A 16,381-nucleotide genomic window follows, 5' to 3' on the forward strand; every position below is an offset into this window, starting at 1 on the left:
GAAACTTTAAGGGTGGACGCGTTGCCCAGCAACTCCGTGTGGACCATATCCATCCCTCACCCTTCTGTCTCATTTAAATCCCGTATTTATCTATCCATAAGCTAAAACTGTCTCGATAACTCGTGTTCACGAGTTACCATCCATTATAGAATTTCCAATTGTGAACAAATGAATTTTGAATTGCAATTAATTTGATTAATAATTCACACGAAATGTCCTATTTTTGTGAATGACAAAATACGAAATCACAATAAAAATTAAATACTGCTGGGAACAATCGATTTCTTCGTCTCCCCGAACGCCACCAATTTCCATATTTTTCCCAGCCACGCCCATCTAGAAGCCAAAAAAAAAATGAATCAGTTTCGAAATTCACCAGATTAAATTGACAATTTTCCTACGCTCTTGGCATCCCAGCCTTCAGATGACAGAGAAATAGATAAATTTACTCTGGTGAATAAAAACAACAGAGACGAAGAAAACTGAGTTTCGCGAATGAGCGAAAAGGGGTGGTTGGGATGAACGGGGTGGGTGGATGGGTGGAAGCCGCCCGAGATGCGAACACACCGGGTGAGATCAATACGACGTCGCTAGGCAACGAGCCTCCGGCGATCTCGGTCCGAGTAGACAGGGTGCCGCTACCAGGCCGAACGTCACCCCCTCAAATCTCTCCACCCTCTCACCCCTTCCCCGTTCCATGCCACCCTCCCTGCGCTGCTCTCTCTTGATTCCACCCCTACATTTTCTCTCCCGTCTATCCATTCTGTCCCGGATGCCAGCCGATGAATCCGCCTCTATCGCGTCTACCTTGACAACTCCCAGCGCCCTATACCTCCGGATACTTCGATCTCCAACGCTGACATCTGCGTCAGCTGCGACCAGGCATTTAAAGAGGATGAGAAAAGGGGAATAGTCGTCTCGATAAAAAGACATAATTCAACCGTGCTTTATTCAAATTGTTTTTGTCTCATCATTGTCACTTATGAGTTCACGAATGATGAATACAGTCAGTTATTCATTAGTAGATCAACATTTGCATGGGAGAATTAATTTAGGCCTGGGAACATTAATTGTTTTTTTTATGCTGAATTTCCATTGTCCACTAAGTAATTGTCTACTTTACTCGATGAGTACCTTATCACTGGGACAATTGACAGAGCATTGCGACTCCTCTCATTATCCAGTGGTTCGGTAGCTTCACTGTTGGCAGCCACATGGCAATCACGAAATTTGTTGAATGCCCGGTGGTCGATAATACGCCACGACGTTCGCTCGTTTTGTACACTGGGCACGTGTACGTCACTCGCTCTTTTATCTCCTCTTTTTTCATTGGCACAAGCCATAGCTGAAAGGAAAAATTACGGCACCACATCCGATAAGCCAATGAAGAAGTGAGCTAAGTTACTTGAAACTATTCTTCGTAAAATTCAATCATATTAGTTAAGAAATTAAGAAACTTCAGGACTGAGGGATTCACGTAAATAAGTCACGTAAATAATTCTATTGCCGCAATTGGGGAGGATTTTTTTTTATAACATAATTCTCTATTTCGAAATTTATAAAATAATTCTCCACTCAATTGACGCGCTACACTATTTCCTTCGTAATTCCATCAATGGAATTAAACCAATGGAGTGTTAAATACGATCAGAGAATTTGCTCCGAGGAACTCCTCTCCGCGAGCGAGAGAGGGAATCAAATAATTAATGAAATTTTTTTTAATCGGTCCTGGACAATTGCAGGAAGAATTAGAGTTATTTTATCCGCGTAAATTTGTTACTCACGTAGGGAACATCGTCATAGAGAACCTTGGGGAGGGCCTCCTCCAGCATCATCGTTTTTCTATCAAATCTGGCGCCATCAAGAAACAGCCCATAAATGTAGATTCCATCCTCGGGTGGGGAATCAAACTCACTCCCCTCAAGTGGAAGAAAATCATAGACGAGAAGATCAATGGGTATCGAGTACTTTCTGGCATAGTTCTGCCTGGCACCAGTGAGAAAAGCCTGAGTAAAGAAGAACCCAGAGAGCCAGAAAGAAGCCGGCGGCCCTTTCTGAAACCACTCCTGGAAAAAATAAGGAATTCCCATTCAATTTACTCTCCGTTCATTTCTAATTACCGGATACACCTCTCCAAAGTGTCCAGAGTACCTGTAAAAACATCAAACGACGAATAAAATCCTGAACGTAACTGCCCAGGGGCTTCAGGGATGGGTAAGAGTCTCTCTTCCACAAGTTTGGTATTTTTCCAGTTATTATGGACGTAAAAACTTCCTCGAGTTCTGAATTCATTATCGTCAGTCCTAGAAATTAAGTCAAAGGGGGAAGATAAACAGGCGGAGGGGGTGAGGAGAGGGGTAAATTAGCACTACCTTTGATCGCCTTCTGTACACCCCCCAGACTGTTTCTGATCGTTTGAAGCAGCTTATTGAACCGACCCATTTCCTGTACGAGCACCGTGTTCATGCTCTGATTGTACGATGTTGGATACTTCTCCAAGGCGTTTACTAAATCGAAATCCGGGGGAAGTTTCGACAGAATGTCTTCAGATACTGTGAATACTATTTCGTCAGGGCTTTTACCGCTTTCAGAAGCTTCTGACGCCGTATCCTGAGGAGAGGTTTTCGTCAATATTCGTCATGAACCGTTGTGCCGTCTTAGGACGGCTTAATTTTCAGAAAAATATTCAATTAAGGAGTGTTTCGAAATTTAATAGACTTTTTTATGACCACCGGAATGGAAAATGATGTTGCGGATATAAACAAATGAGTAAATAATATATTACCTTCTTCCAAAAATCTTTGGGAAGCTGTACAACACAATTCGTTTAATTTACTTTCAAATAATTTACGATAAGACGGTTATGAAACCCATCCTAAGAATATAAATTGCCTTACCTCACTTTCCTGACAGTTTGCAACAAAGGAATTTTATGCTTTATCATTGTTAACGAGAAAGGAGATGAGAATTTATTTACTTGTGTTAATAAAATGGAGGCAATCATAATCTCGCTCTCCTGCTGGTCCTTAATTATATCAGCGTTATCGTTCATGCCAAAGACACTGGGTCCCGTTATCATCGGCAGTTCCCTCACGTAGTCGAGAAATGCTGAGTGCTCCGAGACCCATGGGATGTAGTATTGACCCGAGGAGTCGAAACGGTATGATCGGTCTTCAACTGCTTCCTCGCAATAGAATACCTCGAGAATTGTATTGAGAGTGCGGCGATCCCACTCGTCAGTCACACGACCGCCGTAATTACATTCACCTGATTGAGAACGACAAAAATTAAGCGCTCGCTACCGATTCGTCCAACAATTACGAAAAAAAAATCCCTGAAGTTGTTGGAATTTCTATGGCGGCTTCACAAATGTTTTAGTAATTGCTCGAGACCATTTTGAAATGGAAAATTAAAATACCTGTGAGATATTTCAATGCTTCGTATTGCACATCGTCGTATTGATCGAGAAATATCTTTAGCTGAAGCACACTAATTCGAAGATCCGTCTCATTGAACTCATATGGATTGTTCCATCCCATTGGCCCGAATTTACGTCTCTCCTGGACAATAGCGTGGAAGAAACACAATGAGAACAGTAATTTCTTGAAGGAAATCTTTTGCTTCGATGTCTCGAAGAAATCCGGATCACAGATTGGATCCTAGAGCCATTGGAAATATTGTAAAAGATAATTTGTTGTTATTTTATCATTAACTCGTTTGAGAAACATGTGGATATCAACTAACCTGAAGGAATGATCTCGTAATATTCGATCTGAGTCCTTTGGGTGGCTCATTAGTCATCTTGACACCATTCTGAAGAACACTAATGGGAAAATGTTCAGCTGGATAACTGGTGAGCCACAATCTGAAGTCAGGATGTACCGATTCTGGTGTGAAACCCTCGCAAATCTGCGGTAGACCCGAACGAAGCATTAATTTGGATAATTTATTGATTCCAATCAGCGGCCATTGAATCAATACAATCGATAATTAATTAGTGGCACCTTTTCCAGTGTTGGCATCCAACTCTTGGCTAAGTGACAGTTTTGGAGTACAACCCAAGTGCCATTCTTCACTCCCTCGTCAATCAAACTGACGGCTATTGGACCCTGACCCTGACCCAGTGATAGAGAAAAGAGTCGGGATGTGCCGAAGCCCTGATCATCAGCGAATTTTAGTAGAACCGCGGTGGGATCCGCTCCAGGGGTCAAAACAAAGATAAGAGGAATGCAGCAAAAGGAGTCGGCGTAGGAGGAGGCCAAATCAAAGGGCGGAGGCTCTACAAATTGTCTCCCAAGTTGATCTGCGAGATAAATATTAAATATCGTCTAGCAACTTTTCAAAATTTCATTTGGCTTATGAGGAAATGTATTTTTTACATTAGTTGTAACTTAATTACCTTCTACGAAGAGTTGAACCGACGGCACCACTTTGTCAGGTCTCAGACATCGTAAGATCAACATTCTTTCGAAAAGAGTTATTTTATCGAAGGGCTGAGGAAATTTTTGAGACTGGGGTTCTCTGTGATCGAATATTTCCTTCCACTTCTGCACGTTTTGAACGAATTTTGATTTTATTCCCTAAGAAATAAGGAACAATAACCAGCTATAAATCGCTTTCTCTTTTCGGGGGAAATAAAATAAATTCCCGAAATGGTTAGATTATTTTACGATATCTTTGCCCTTCGTAATTCAATAATCAATCAAAATAATTACTGTAAATCCAGGAACATCGTCAAGTCTGCAAAGTTCATCCCAGGATTTCGAAGGAAGCCATTTAGCCGGATTTCTGTCAGGATTATCGAGTCCAACACCACCAGTCAACAGGAATATCCACTGTGACATTGAAACTTCACCCCTCTTATTCAGTAAATTAATTGCGAGTATCAACGAGAACAAAAGTTTATCCTTCTCGAACAGGGAACGACAGATATTGATGTAAAGAGAGTGTGTAAATGCCTTGGTGAGGTCCTGAAGACGTTGACTAATGTCTTCCACTGGTGGTGTATTGTCGATTGTCACTTTAAAGAGATTCATGAACCAGGCGAGGGAGTATTGATACATTGGATCAATATTTGCTAGGACAGCTGTGAGAAAAATCACATGAATGTTTGAAAAAACTAGTGAAGAAGGATTGACCTATCAATCACAGTTCTTTTCTTCCACAAGTGGAAGAAGATGTTGGAAAATTGACGTGAAACAAATTGTAATTTATCCAATTGACATGTCGCTCGGAAAAAATGATGGTGAAATGATTAATTGATTTTTACCGATGGTGAAAAATAGAACAGTGCTATGAACAGCAATGGACGTGTACTGAAGTCTAGCTGCATCAATCGATTTTTCTGTCACCTCTGCGACAGCTTGTTTCACCTGTATTTCATTAGCTAATACCTTTGACGAGCTTAGAATAGCAATAGCTGTCTGATTCTCCAAAATGTTCTCGTCTGATCCTGAAAGCACTTCCAAAATCTTGTCCTCTATTTCTTTCAACATTCTGAAATGAATCAGTGTCTTCTAATCAGGAGTATAAAAATAATTTAAACTCAACTTATCAATTTGTCGAATAAATCTGTAATTAACGAGTCTGTTTCGGTGCTTACTTTTTATTCGCAGCTCCTTGAACAATCAATTGATTTTTCTCGCTCTCCAAATCCGGCCTCTCCTTAGCTACCACAATCCCCAGCAACTGATCCTCCAAACCCACCGGAGTAATCATGAAATTCAAAAGTGTAACTTTGACAGCAATCTCCGGCAAATAATGAGGATTTCGCAATTTGGTAGTGATATAGAATCGGAATTTATCGTTCCACTCGACCACTGAGTCTCCGAGTTTAATGCACAAGGAGCCAGCTGTCTTGAAGGTCTGCTTGAGAAGCAATGGCTCCAGTACTGCGTCTAATTCCTCACCGACATTCTCCATCAATACAGGCTGTCCAAATTGAATAGCATTCTCAAGCACTCTCGTGTAATCACTCTGATTGAGCCTAATCACATGAATTCCGGCGTCTTTCTCCATATTCTTCACCCACTTGTTCGCCTGTCCTTGAGGATCGATCATGAGAGGCCATCGCCGTGACTTGAACACAATTATTCCATTGTCTACTGAAAAAAGGTCAGTAGGAAGACCGAAGATATTCCAGGAGCGAATAGACACAGGATCTCCGAGCACTTGACCCAGCAGAAAGTCTTTCGTGCAGTAAATGTTCAGCTCTGTGCAGAGTCTCACCCAGTTCTCTATCTGGGCCTGTCGGTACTGCATTGTGAAGACTCCCAGGTAGGCGACGACGCCAGAACCGATGAGAATGTCTCCTGTAAAGTCGTGGAAAACATGTGGCTCATCGCATTACAATAAAATTATAATTTAGTATTTAGTACAAACAAATTATGCGGGAATTAAAATTAAATTAGTAGCTAATGCCATTGTGGTCACATGCCTGTGAGTTTAAAGTAGAGTTCCCCAAGGATTTTTGCTGTTTCACTCCATCTGTCGTGCTCACCCCCGAGTCCGCCTATTAATTCCTCAGCTCTCTGTAATTTTTGTTTACACTCCTGTTCCTCGTCATTCATCGCCTGTAGTTCATCGGTTCTCTGCTTAAGAAGGTCCATCAATCGCTCCAACTTCTGCTGCACCTCTTTGTATTGTGCCCGCTTAATTTCCAGAGCTTGCATCGCCTCGTTGTACTCCCCCTCAGCTTTTGCGAGGGCAATTTTCTTGGGTGCGACAACTTTCGCGACTTTATCGTACTCAGACAGTGCGAAGACCCATTTGCAGAGTCCCTCACAGGCTGTGGAAGCGTTTCGAATTTTATCCGGATCGAAATTTGGATTTGTCAGGATGGTGGTACGAATTTTCGTGATAATTCTCTCGGGAATGTTGTCCTTGTCGAAGGCCAAAAGAGACTCCAGGAACTTCATATCCCCCAGGATACGGAGGGAGGGTTTCCAGTAGTCGTCCACCATTTTACCTCCCTCACCTTGAATCTTCTCGGGTTTCACGTCCTTCAGGATGCAGACGGCTTCCATCACCAGTTTGACGCCTGCAGGAGGAGATTTCATGGTCTTGACGATTTGCATGTCCTGAGGGGTGAGAGTGTTGAGAGCTGCGTTCGCCATATTCAGGATCGGCATCACCAGCTCGAGGTCTGCGTTGCATTCCCCACGGATTTCCTCAGCTGCTGCTGCTACAGTCTAAACGGGCGAAAATTAATAAGCCGTTAATCGCGACTGGGGAATTAATTTGGGGGGTCAATTAACGTGGATGGAAAAAAGTGAAATCGAACCGCGGCGGCCTCCTCGTCAGCCTTGACGACGTCTGCAATCACCGCCGCATCTTCCTTCTCCTTTTCTACATTAGCGACCATCCTCTCAACGTCCTTGGCAGCCTCCACCAGCTTGGGCTGGAGTGCCGCAAGGATCCTCTGCATTTTTTCCACTTGCTTGTGGGTAGACTCTAACTTGGAGAGTCCTGTCTCGTACCTACGCTTCCCTTCAAGCACCTCCGCTTGCTTCTTAGATAAAAGGTCTTTGAATGTGTTTATCAGCTCCAAATACGACGTTGGAGTCACGTAATTGTGCCTGTCATTGAATTATAACTCAAATAAAAAACTTATATGACATGACTGATATTTCAAAAAAATTCTAACAACATTCACACCGATAAGGAATATCTGAATTTTGTGTATCTTCTGTAGAAATTTTTCGAGGACTTAGGAACTTCTAAATAAAATGATTTTTTTTTTAATTTCGCTCATGATATGGCACTCGCCCTCCACCCGGAGCGAGGGGATTGAATCGAATTTCAATCATGAATTAATGTGTTTAACTACCGACCCGTGAAATCCAGGAAAATTTTCATTTCACCCAGATGTATTTCAGTGCCGGAAAATTATCTACAAATGTCGTGTGAAGTGCCAATTAAAAAATCGCGAGATATTTGGAGAATAATTCACGGAAATCACCGTCTAGCTCTCAGCAGAAACTCCTTCGATAAATCTTGCGTAGAAGTATGAAAATATTGACACATTTCAATGCAAGCAGTTCGTTCTTCCTCCGGCAATTTGATTTCCCCCAGGAACTTGGTCGCAACAGCCAGGAGAGCATCCTCAGGCCAGGGCTGAAGCCAATCAATGGTACAGCAATTGACAAGAGCTGGAAATTTCCTAATTCTTGTTCTGAATCCATCGCCAATCGGCGACATAGTGACTACCACATGCAGCTGCTCCCTGACAACTTGAACGAAATAATTGAAAAGGGCAACAGGACTCCCATCAGTCTGCAGGGACTTATCCCTCTGTCGATCCATCTGTCTCATTTTCTCACATATCTCCATTTTCTCATCTGTCGCAAAGAGATTTGGCACCTCTCCCGAGTTCATCAGATTACTGATGTCCTCGAGAAATGACTCTTCTTTAATCTGCGAGTCTGTAAATAGGAAAGTCGTGTGGAGATCACTCGATGCAGTTTTCCTTAGAATCGTTTTGAGGTCCTCGTGCCACTCGTGCACCCCATATTGACGTGATATTTCGACCTGAAAAATCTCGTAATCCGAGATGTGTGATGCAAGCCGGGTCAAGGACTGCCTCCCAGAACCCCCTACACCTACCAGCAGGGCGTGGCTACGTGGCTGCATCAATATTCGGCAGATCTTTGAGAGGTGTTCCACTGCGAATCTTAAGGGAATATCCAATAAATTCAGAAAAAAATGTCCGTCCACCGGGAAGCGGTTAAAATAAAAAATATGAGTAATTTTATAAACGTGTTTCAACCAAAAAACCTTAAACTAATAAATCGATTTTTCAATCTTTCGGACCTGTGTGATTTATTTATAATTACCTGAATAAAACCAGATTCATGGGCTTTTTTGACATTGAGTTAAACTCTGCTAAATACTCCTGAACTATTTCGCTGAGCTCGTCCAGGCTTTCCACTTCAGTGTAGAGCTTTTTGTCTTCTAAAGGATATTGAAAATCGCAGTACACGAGATTTCTCAAGTGAGTTTCCGTTACCTTGAAATTGAATGTTAATCGTCATTTGACTGTTTATGGAGCCAAGAGAATTTAGAGTAAAATCGGATTTAGAAATTCCAAATTTGATTTTCTGAGAATGGAGAAACTGTTCAGGGAGGGAGAATATTCTTGCCAAATTACTTGTTCTCGAGGGTGGGATGTGAAATCTCTGAAGAGGACGTTTATATCGTCGTCCATTCTGTCTTTTAGGGTCTTCGTAATTTGTTCTACCAGCCAATTAACGTCATTTTCGTCGACTAGCCGATCTCCGTACACTCTGAGCACTTCGTGAACCCAAAGCCTTTTCATCCCCATCTAAAATAACGATTTATGAATCGTTGCGAGTACAATCAAGTCGTAAAATTCTCAACGCCATCATATACTACAAGATGACAGGTAAATTGAGCAGTCACTCTTCGGAGTGAAATGTTGTTTGACTTCTTAATATTCAAGTGACTTCCAAACAAATAGTTTACAATCAAAAGTCCGGTAATTATCCCATTGCAATACTAACCAAATTGGTAACACTGTCAGGCCTTGATAACAGAACACCTTGGACGACTCTCGAGAAATCCCGTAAATTAAACAGGTAATGAGATTTCGCTGGAGTTGGCAGAAGATGCCTCAAACTCTCCTTATAGATATCCAAAGTTCCTAGTACTATGTAATCCACACAAGAGCTAAAAAAATCGGGGAATCCCTGACTTTCCAAATGCCACTTCATGATTTTCCTGAAGATGGTGACCATCACGTCATCTTCAAACTCAGAAATGCTCAGGGTAAAGAAGTGCCTTTTAAACCGGGGAGTGACATCTTTTCCACTGGAGGGCGGTCCCATGGCGCAGATGAGCTGCATATCTTTCAAATAAAAAGGTACTAGTTCTTTTCTGTCGTACCAGGACTCGTGGTCCATCCACTGTCTAAGTAGCTCGATGGGGGGCTGTGCTCCATACTCCTCTTTTGATGGCATTGACACATCGTCAACGAATACGACCTATTAATTTTTAATTATATTCCCTGATTCCCGGGTTCATGAGCAACAGATATTTCTGATAAACTAAATTATTTCCTACCCAATGTTTCCCTGGTGGAGCCCCATAGACTCCTTTCTTCCTCTTATCCATTTTACTCATAATCATATCCTGAGTCTGATTGGCCGTAGTCTGAGCAGAGAAGGTAATAAAAAGTGGTTTGAAAACTTGTGGATTGCTCCTCTTCAGCAGAAACTCCATTACATAGACGGACTTTCCAGTTCCCGTTGGCCCCACTAGTAGCACTGGCTTGTGCTGGGACACCAAATTTTGAAACAGATAGAAGTACCTAACAGTTTCAATGGTGTTAACTATTATTTGATTCATGGGAATATCCCTGGGAATAGCAGGGACGGTTTTTAAGTCCTCCACCCAGAGTGTCCACAACCCTCTACCCTGTTTCGTAAATTTATAATCAAAGACTGAGCCCTGTGAAGGGATTGACGTTATGTATGAATCTTTCGGGCTGGTGATTTCTGGAGGAAGATTGAATCGTTTGTGAATATTTTCTGGAAGTTCGGGGGACATAAGACCCCTGAATAAATCGTTGAACCACTCTCGATAGGTCACCATCAAGGTCCCACCCATCGCCCATATACAAGAGAAGAAAAAGGAGCCCTGGAGGAAGGAAAGAAATAATTGAAAATTGATTTGAAAGTCGGACAATAAATATTGGATACGTATTTTTGTCTTATCAACTCATCTACCTCGACCTGAGCCCTCAGGTCACTCTCAACGACTCCAGATAAGGCCCCATCTGTCTGGTAATCGCTCAAAAAGCAGTCTAGAAGATATGTAAGGGATCTCACCAGATTTGCGTCAGGCATATTGATCATTTCCTGCGAAAGACGAACCCAACACTCAGTAAATTCATCAATGTCCAATAATTTATAGAAGAATCGTATAAAAGTACTCTAGCTCCCGAACGACGAAGAAGATGTAGCAAAGCCGGGCAAAACCTCAGGAACATCCCTTCTAAATGCGCTTTAACATGGTCCCCTAAGCCTTCGGGCAGGGTATTCAACCAGGAAGTCAACAAAGGCGCCCACCCTAGGGCCACAGGCTCCATATAAATCATGCCACATCGCGAAACAGTGGCTGGAGAGGCCACCTCCAGGTCCATCGGTTCAAATATCAAATTAGTAGTCGGGGCGAGTTGAATGATCTCCCCAGACATCAAACAAAGTTTCTTGTTATCATCCAACACTGTGTTCATATTTTCTATCCAAATAGCGTCAACAGGACCATCGAAAATTAACCACTTTCGATTTTCATTCGTTGAGACTGCGAAACTTCTGTAGCTCACAGCTAAAATCCCATCACTCCACTCGTGAGAGGCAGGATCAAATTGCCCATATAATTGTCCCATGGTGATTGACTTGGGATTGATGACGATAATCTCCACCTGGGAATGTCAAATGGCAGGAATTTCTCACATGAGCCAATTGAATTTCCCAAGATATAACTCTTTCCGAATGTCACGGCCACAATTTTCGAAATAATTTACAGATATTTCCAAAATCAGCTTTAAAACATTACCTGATGCTCCTCCATCAGCCCTCTCTCCTCCAGCATCCCCAGCACCTCGGCAAGGACCCTGTAAGCAGTAGTTTTTCCCCCAAAGGGTAGCCCCACGATCATGAAACCGTGTCTTACAATCATCATCTCGAAAATCTGTTGAACTTTCTCCAAGAAAAAATCCGTACACTGAATATTCATCCTCTCGCACGCGATCCTAGCGCACTCATTCAAGTGCGAGTAATCAGGAGTCGGAAGGACGACCCCGGGGAATAGATCGGAGGCTATTCCCTGGAATAACGGAAGATCGTGGCTCAGGAATTTCGGCAAGTTGACGTCCTTGATGCTTCTCAGCATCAGCACATCCTCGGACTCCTCAGGATACTTGAGTTTCAGGTTCCCTGCGGCTGTCAGGACTGACTTTACAGCCCTCATGCCGTAATCGTAATGACACTGACTACTCAGCTGCTCCGAGCATAATTTGTAAGCTGTTACGATCTTCACGGCTAGTGGTCTACCATTATAAAATCCAAAAGAGTAGAGGGTGTTCTCCGCAATTAGGGCATAATCGGGTACCATCATGGCCACAGACCTAAAAAGTGCTTTCAGATTGTCTGGAAGCTCAGACCTTCCAGCATACCCTGGATTCATAGTAATGAAGACCGCACAAGTCGGATCTAGACTGATTTCAGTCCCTTCGAACATGAGTTTCTCAGCTCCAGCATTGATTCCCCTTTGGATCGTCAGAATTTGTTGAGCAACAACAGATAACACCTCGAGATCGATCCTATTGAATTCGTCGAAGCACGACCATGCGCCGCAGGAGGCGAGACCTTTGAAAAATTTGCCGAGAGCGATGTAGTCCAATCCGTCCGAGCAATTGAAAACTACACACTGTTTTGCTACCGCTTTTGCCAAATCTTTTGTTGTCTCGGTTTTTCCTGTTCCTGCTGGACCCTCTGGAGCTCCTCCGAGATGGAGGGAGAGCGCGCCGAAGAGGGTACGGTAACAACGGTCTGTCAGGGGGGTGATCACTAGGCGGGATGAATTTCCGAGGTATTCGTAACCATAGCGGAGACTGGAGTTTATCATGTAGGTAATTAAATTCTCCTCCTGTAGAGGATTGTAATGGATCAAATGATTATTTTATGCTGGATCCGATAAATGGTGACTCATTACTTCATGTAGAAGAGAAAAATTATTCCGTACAATGAAATACAGGAGAAGCTCGCGATTATTTGTTCCTAATTGCTCAAGGGAACAACGAGTCTGATTAAAGCGCGTCTACTTCTCCTGATATGCGTAACTAGGGCATTGACTGTCTTATTGTAGGTGAAGCGGCGGTCACGGGGATGATTGAGGGGTGAAGGGGTCTTACCTGCCAGTAGTAACGGAGTTGGCAGAGCCACTTGAAGTCGCTGTTGTTTACTACTTCGTCTTTGTATAGCTGACTTAGCGTGTCTTTGCCGTGGACGTCTAGTGTTACTAATGCCTCTGGCAACGTAAATTAATGTGAAATTGAGTGAAATGTCCAGCAGTGAAGACTGAACTAGTTCAGGGAGGGAAAGGATGAAACGAAAAACGTGACCTGAATATTTTGTAAATATTTCAAGTACCAAAACATGTACCAGAAATGTTTTAATAAATTTCTCCATAAATTTGTTATGACTCCATGTCTGTTCAAATAATAATTAGATACATAATTTGAAAGCTCACCCAAAGTAATTCGATTCTGCTTCGATAGTTTCCCTCTAATCAGCAAGATAATGTCGTGCAACTCCTGTTGGCATTGGTCTAGGTATTTTTTTAAGCCGGCGACACCTTGTGGCATCGCTTGCTCGATCTGCTGGGTCCAGTAGAGTTGTCCAACACAGAGGACCGTCTGACCCGGCCACTCCAGGACCCAGGCAGTTCTTACCTTGAGGGGATAAGCGTCAATCGCTTGTTTCACCATGTTGCGAATACTTTTTCTCATGTCTGTCTCCAACTCCAACAGCCATTTCTCAACTTGTCCTCTTGCTGCAGACGTCGAAATCACGTCCACTAAATCTACTTCTTCACCTTCCGCTGATTTCATTCTGTGGACTTCGAGATCCGCATCGAATGCTAGTTTTGCGATCCCTTCGAAGCACTTCTTTAGATGCGGTTGAACTCTAGAAATTATCAATGAGCAAGTCTGTTGGCAGCTGCTCCCAATCGCATCAACTCCCAGCGTTTATAAAATTGTAAAATGATAATTTTACCTGGTGGGGTCCTTCGTCTCGGAAAGAATCTCCAGGAGTTCATCATTAGAAAGAAAGAAAAATCTCGGGAAGTAGAGTCTCTTCTTCTCCAAATAATCATTCAACCCCTTCTGAATCAACTCCAATAACCCCATGCTCTTCTTCAACCTCTCCAGCATTTTATCGATCTCCACCACCGACATAACTTTAGGGTCCGCCTGCACAGTCTTCATGATGTCCCTCCAGGTCTTGTCAACAGCTGTAAAACGTCTCCCCTCATCTGGCATCTGCTGTTGAATGTCCGGAGAGGTAAAGATGGGCTCGAGGTACATCCACGTCCCCTGAACCCTCAACCACTGGTCCAGAATATCCTGAAGCAGATGAAGCTTCGCCTCCCATTTAAGGATCTGCGCTTCGAAGGGCTTAATGTACGCGGAGTTCTTCATTGTCATGGCTTTAGTTATGTGGTCATCTAGCATAACTTGAATCTCGTCAACAGATGCTATTACGTAAGTTCCAGTCTCTTTATAGGGATTGACAGTGAAGAACATGTTCTGCCAGTCTTTCTGCATCTTGTCCATTAGTTTCTCCAAGCTGCTCTCCTTGGTTGCAGCTTCAGCAATGCCCTCGAACTTGTCGATGTAATTATCTAAGCCCATGTTGAGTATCTTTCCCAGCGTTAGTTCGGCGTCAACCTGAAGACGAAAGAATAGTCATGAGCCTCATACTCCTGTGATTGAAGATTATTGATCTTCATCTGAAACTAATTCTCTAGTTAGTTCCAACTGTCCAGCTGAACTACCTTAATGGGGAAGCCGACGATTCCAGACACCTGGTCCCAATGTCTAGGCTTCATTCCGGGATTTCCCAAGGTCATAATAACTGGCATTCGATCCTTGAAATCCTCGATTTTGTCCCTCACGATGCCAGCAAGGTCCTTAGGCTCTGCCTCAACTAATTGCTTCTCCAACTTGTACAGAGTCCTGTAGGCAGTGCTCACGTCGTTGTCGATGTCTTCAGGATCGTAAGAACCGATCATCGACCCTGTCCACTTCTCGTGTTTTACAAGGAATTCGCAAGTGGCATCGAAGAGCTTTTTAAAGGGAATCAAACGATCCGCTATTTTTTTTCGCAGAGGATATTGAGTTGTCTCCCATCCAAATGAGACTTCCTCTTCATTGAACTTATCGATTTTTTCCATAGCTGCTATTAATTTGTTCTCCAGGTTCTGAGTTTTCTTCTGATATCTGAATGATAAATATTTATAGTTTATAGCTTCTCGAGAGCTTCAAGATATTAACCGCTAAACTCATTCCGAAGTGGAATAGATTCTTCTCATCTCACTACTTGACTACCAAATTATTGTTCTTTTATTGAGAAATGCATAAATTAACGACATTCAGCATAGAAGAATTGAATACCTGAAGACCTCCTCCATGTCTCCCCAGTGTTGGATCTCCTCCACTTGTTTTGCATAAGATTCGAGTTCTTCCTCAAACTTGTGATAACGAGATTTTAAAGCGTCTTGGAAATACAAAGTTTTTGTTTTAACATTCTCACGATATTCTTCCAGAATTTTTGGCATCTTATGGAACCAGTTGAAGGCATTGTTGTTGGTGGCGATTTCAGCGTCGGAGAGGAGCCAAAAGTCGGAAAGAAAAGCCACATTTTCGATGATTTCGGAGAGTGTGGACTCGAGCGATTTTAGAGAAACTGTTTCGGATTTTTGGACGTACTCTATCAGCTCCATCAAGCCCGCGGTGTTCATCGGGTGACTCAGAGCTTTTTCTGCTATTGCTTGATAATCATTCCCAGCGCTAAAGGTAGAATAGTCGGCCGGCGAAGAGTAAAATAAATATTTCAAAAAACATGAATAATTTGTGTTTGCAGAAAGGAGATTATGTGCTTACAGTTTTGCTTTTGCTTGATAATTATCTACCACTCGAGTGATCAACGAGTTTTTAAACCCATTGACAGAACCCAGGATGGTCTCAATGAAATTATTTTGACTGATTTCGAAAAGTCCAGCGAAGACCGTCTTTACTATCACGATCGGAATATCAGTAGCTAAGTTATGGTAATAAGCGATTGTGATCCTATAGTCGTTGAGTGTTTTCGTGGTGTCTGACAGAAATGCGTTTACTTCACTTAACTCGGAACCATCGTAGAGTCTCAAGTGTCTGTAATTGACATTCCCCGGTCAGTAATTGGTTGAAATAATTTCTACGGGGAATTAAATATTAGTAAATTGTTGAGTTACTCTCGAAGAAGATCCAATTTCTGCTCCGGTTCAATTTTCTGACTCTCCAAGAGCTCTCGGATCTCTTGTTTATAGTTTTCTACTGTGGTAGTGGAAATTTTTGGCTAAATCGAAGGGAATCAGTACAAATTTATATTTGTGAGTCTTTGGTAAATTAGGCAAATGCGAACCTTCAAATAAGCCGGCGGCCCAGACCAATCCAGGTACAGCTGAGTCTCCAGCCTCTCAATTCCCCCAACAGCATCGATCACAGTGTCTAAAATACCACAAAGGACACGACCAAAGTACTCAATCGGAGGATCAAAGACAACCTCCCTTTCTTTAACTATTACGTCCAGCTTAA

General features: G+C 42.6%; 1 protein-coding gene across 1 annotated transcript; it reads right to left on the bottom strand.

Moving 5' to 3' along the window:
• Positions 1 to 342: 342 nt before the first annotated feature.
• On the bottom strand, positions 343 to 15,768 carry LOC135164108 (dynein axonemal heavy chain 7-like). Its single transcript, XM_064124169.1, has 29 exons — positions 15,689 to 15,768; positions 15,200 to 15,595; positions 14,581 to 15,025; positions 13,800 to 14,473; positions 13,273 to 13,709; positions 12,935 to 13,050; positions 11,578 to 12,669; positions 10,952 to 11,443; positions 10,746 to 10,877; positions 10,081 to 10,656; positions 9,522 to 10,001; positions 9,149 to 9,322; positions 8,835 to 9,007; positions 7,961 to 8,671; positions 7,283 to 7,577; positions 6,437 to 7,190; positions 5,603 to 6,311; positions 5,270 to 5,496; positions 4,716 to 5,086; positions 4,400 to 4,580; positions 4,005 to 4,303; positions 3,745 to 3,909; positions 3,419 to 3,659; positions 2,978 to 3,267; positions 2,373 to 2,610; positions 2,152 to 2,303; positions 1,785 to 2,066; positions 1,135 to 1,345; positions 343 to 872 (listed from the first exon to the last, which is right to left on the bottom strand). The coding sequence occupies exons 2-28, from the start codon at positions 15,544 to 15,546 to the stop codon at positions 1,139 to 1,141; spliced, it is 10,260 nt and encodes a 3,419-aa protein (XP_063980239.1). The 5' UTR covers positions 15,547 to 15,595; positions 15,689 to 15,768; the 3' UTR covers positions 343 to 872; positions 1,135 to 1,138.
• Positions 15,769 to 16,381: the final 613 nt, after the last annotated feature.

The sequence above is a fragment of the Diachasmimorpha longicaudata genome, chromosome 6 (assembly GCF_034640455.1).
Source record: "Diachasmimorpha longicaudata isolate KC_UGA_2023 chromosome 6, iyDiaLong2, whole genome shotgun sequence".
Lineage (NCBI taxonomy): Eukaryota > Metazoa > Arthropoda > Insecta > Hymenoptera > Braconidae > Diachasmimorpha > Diachasmimorpha longicaudata.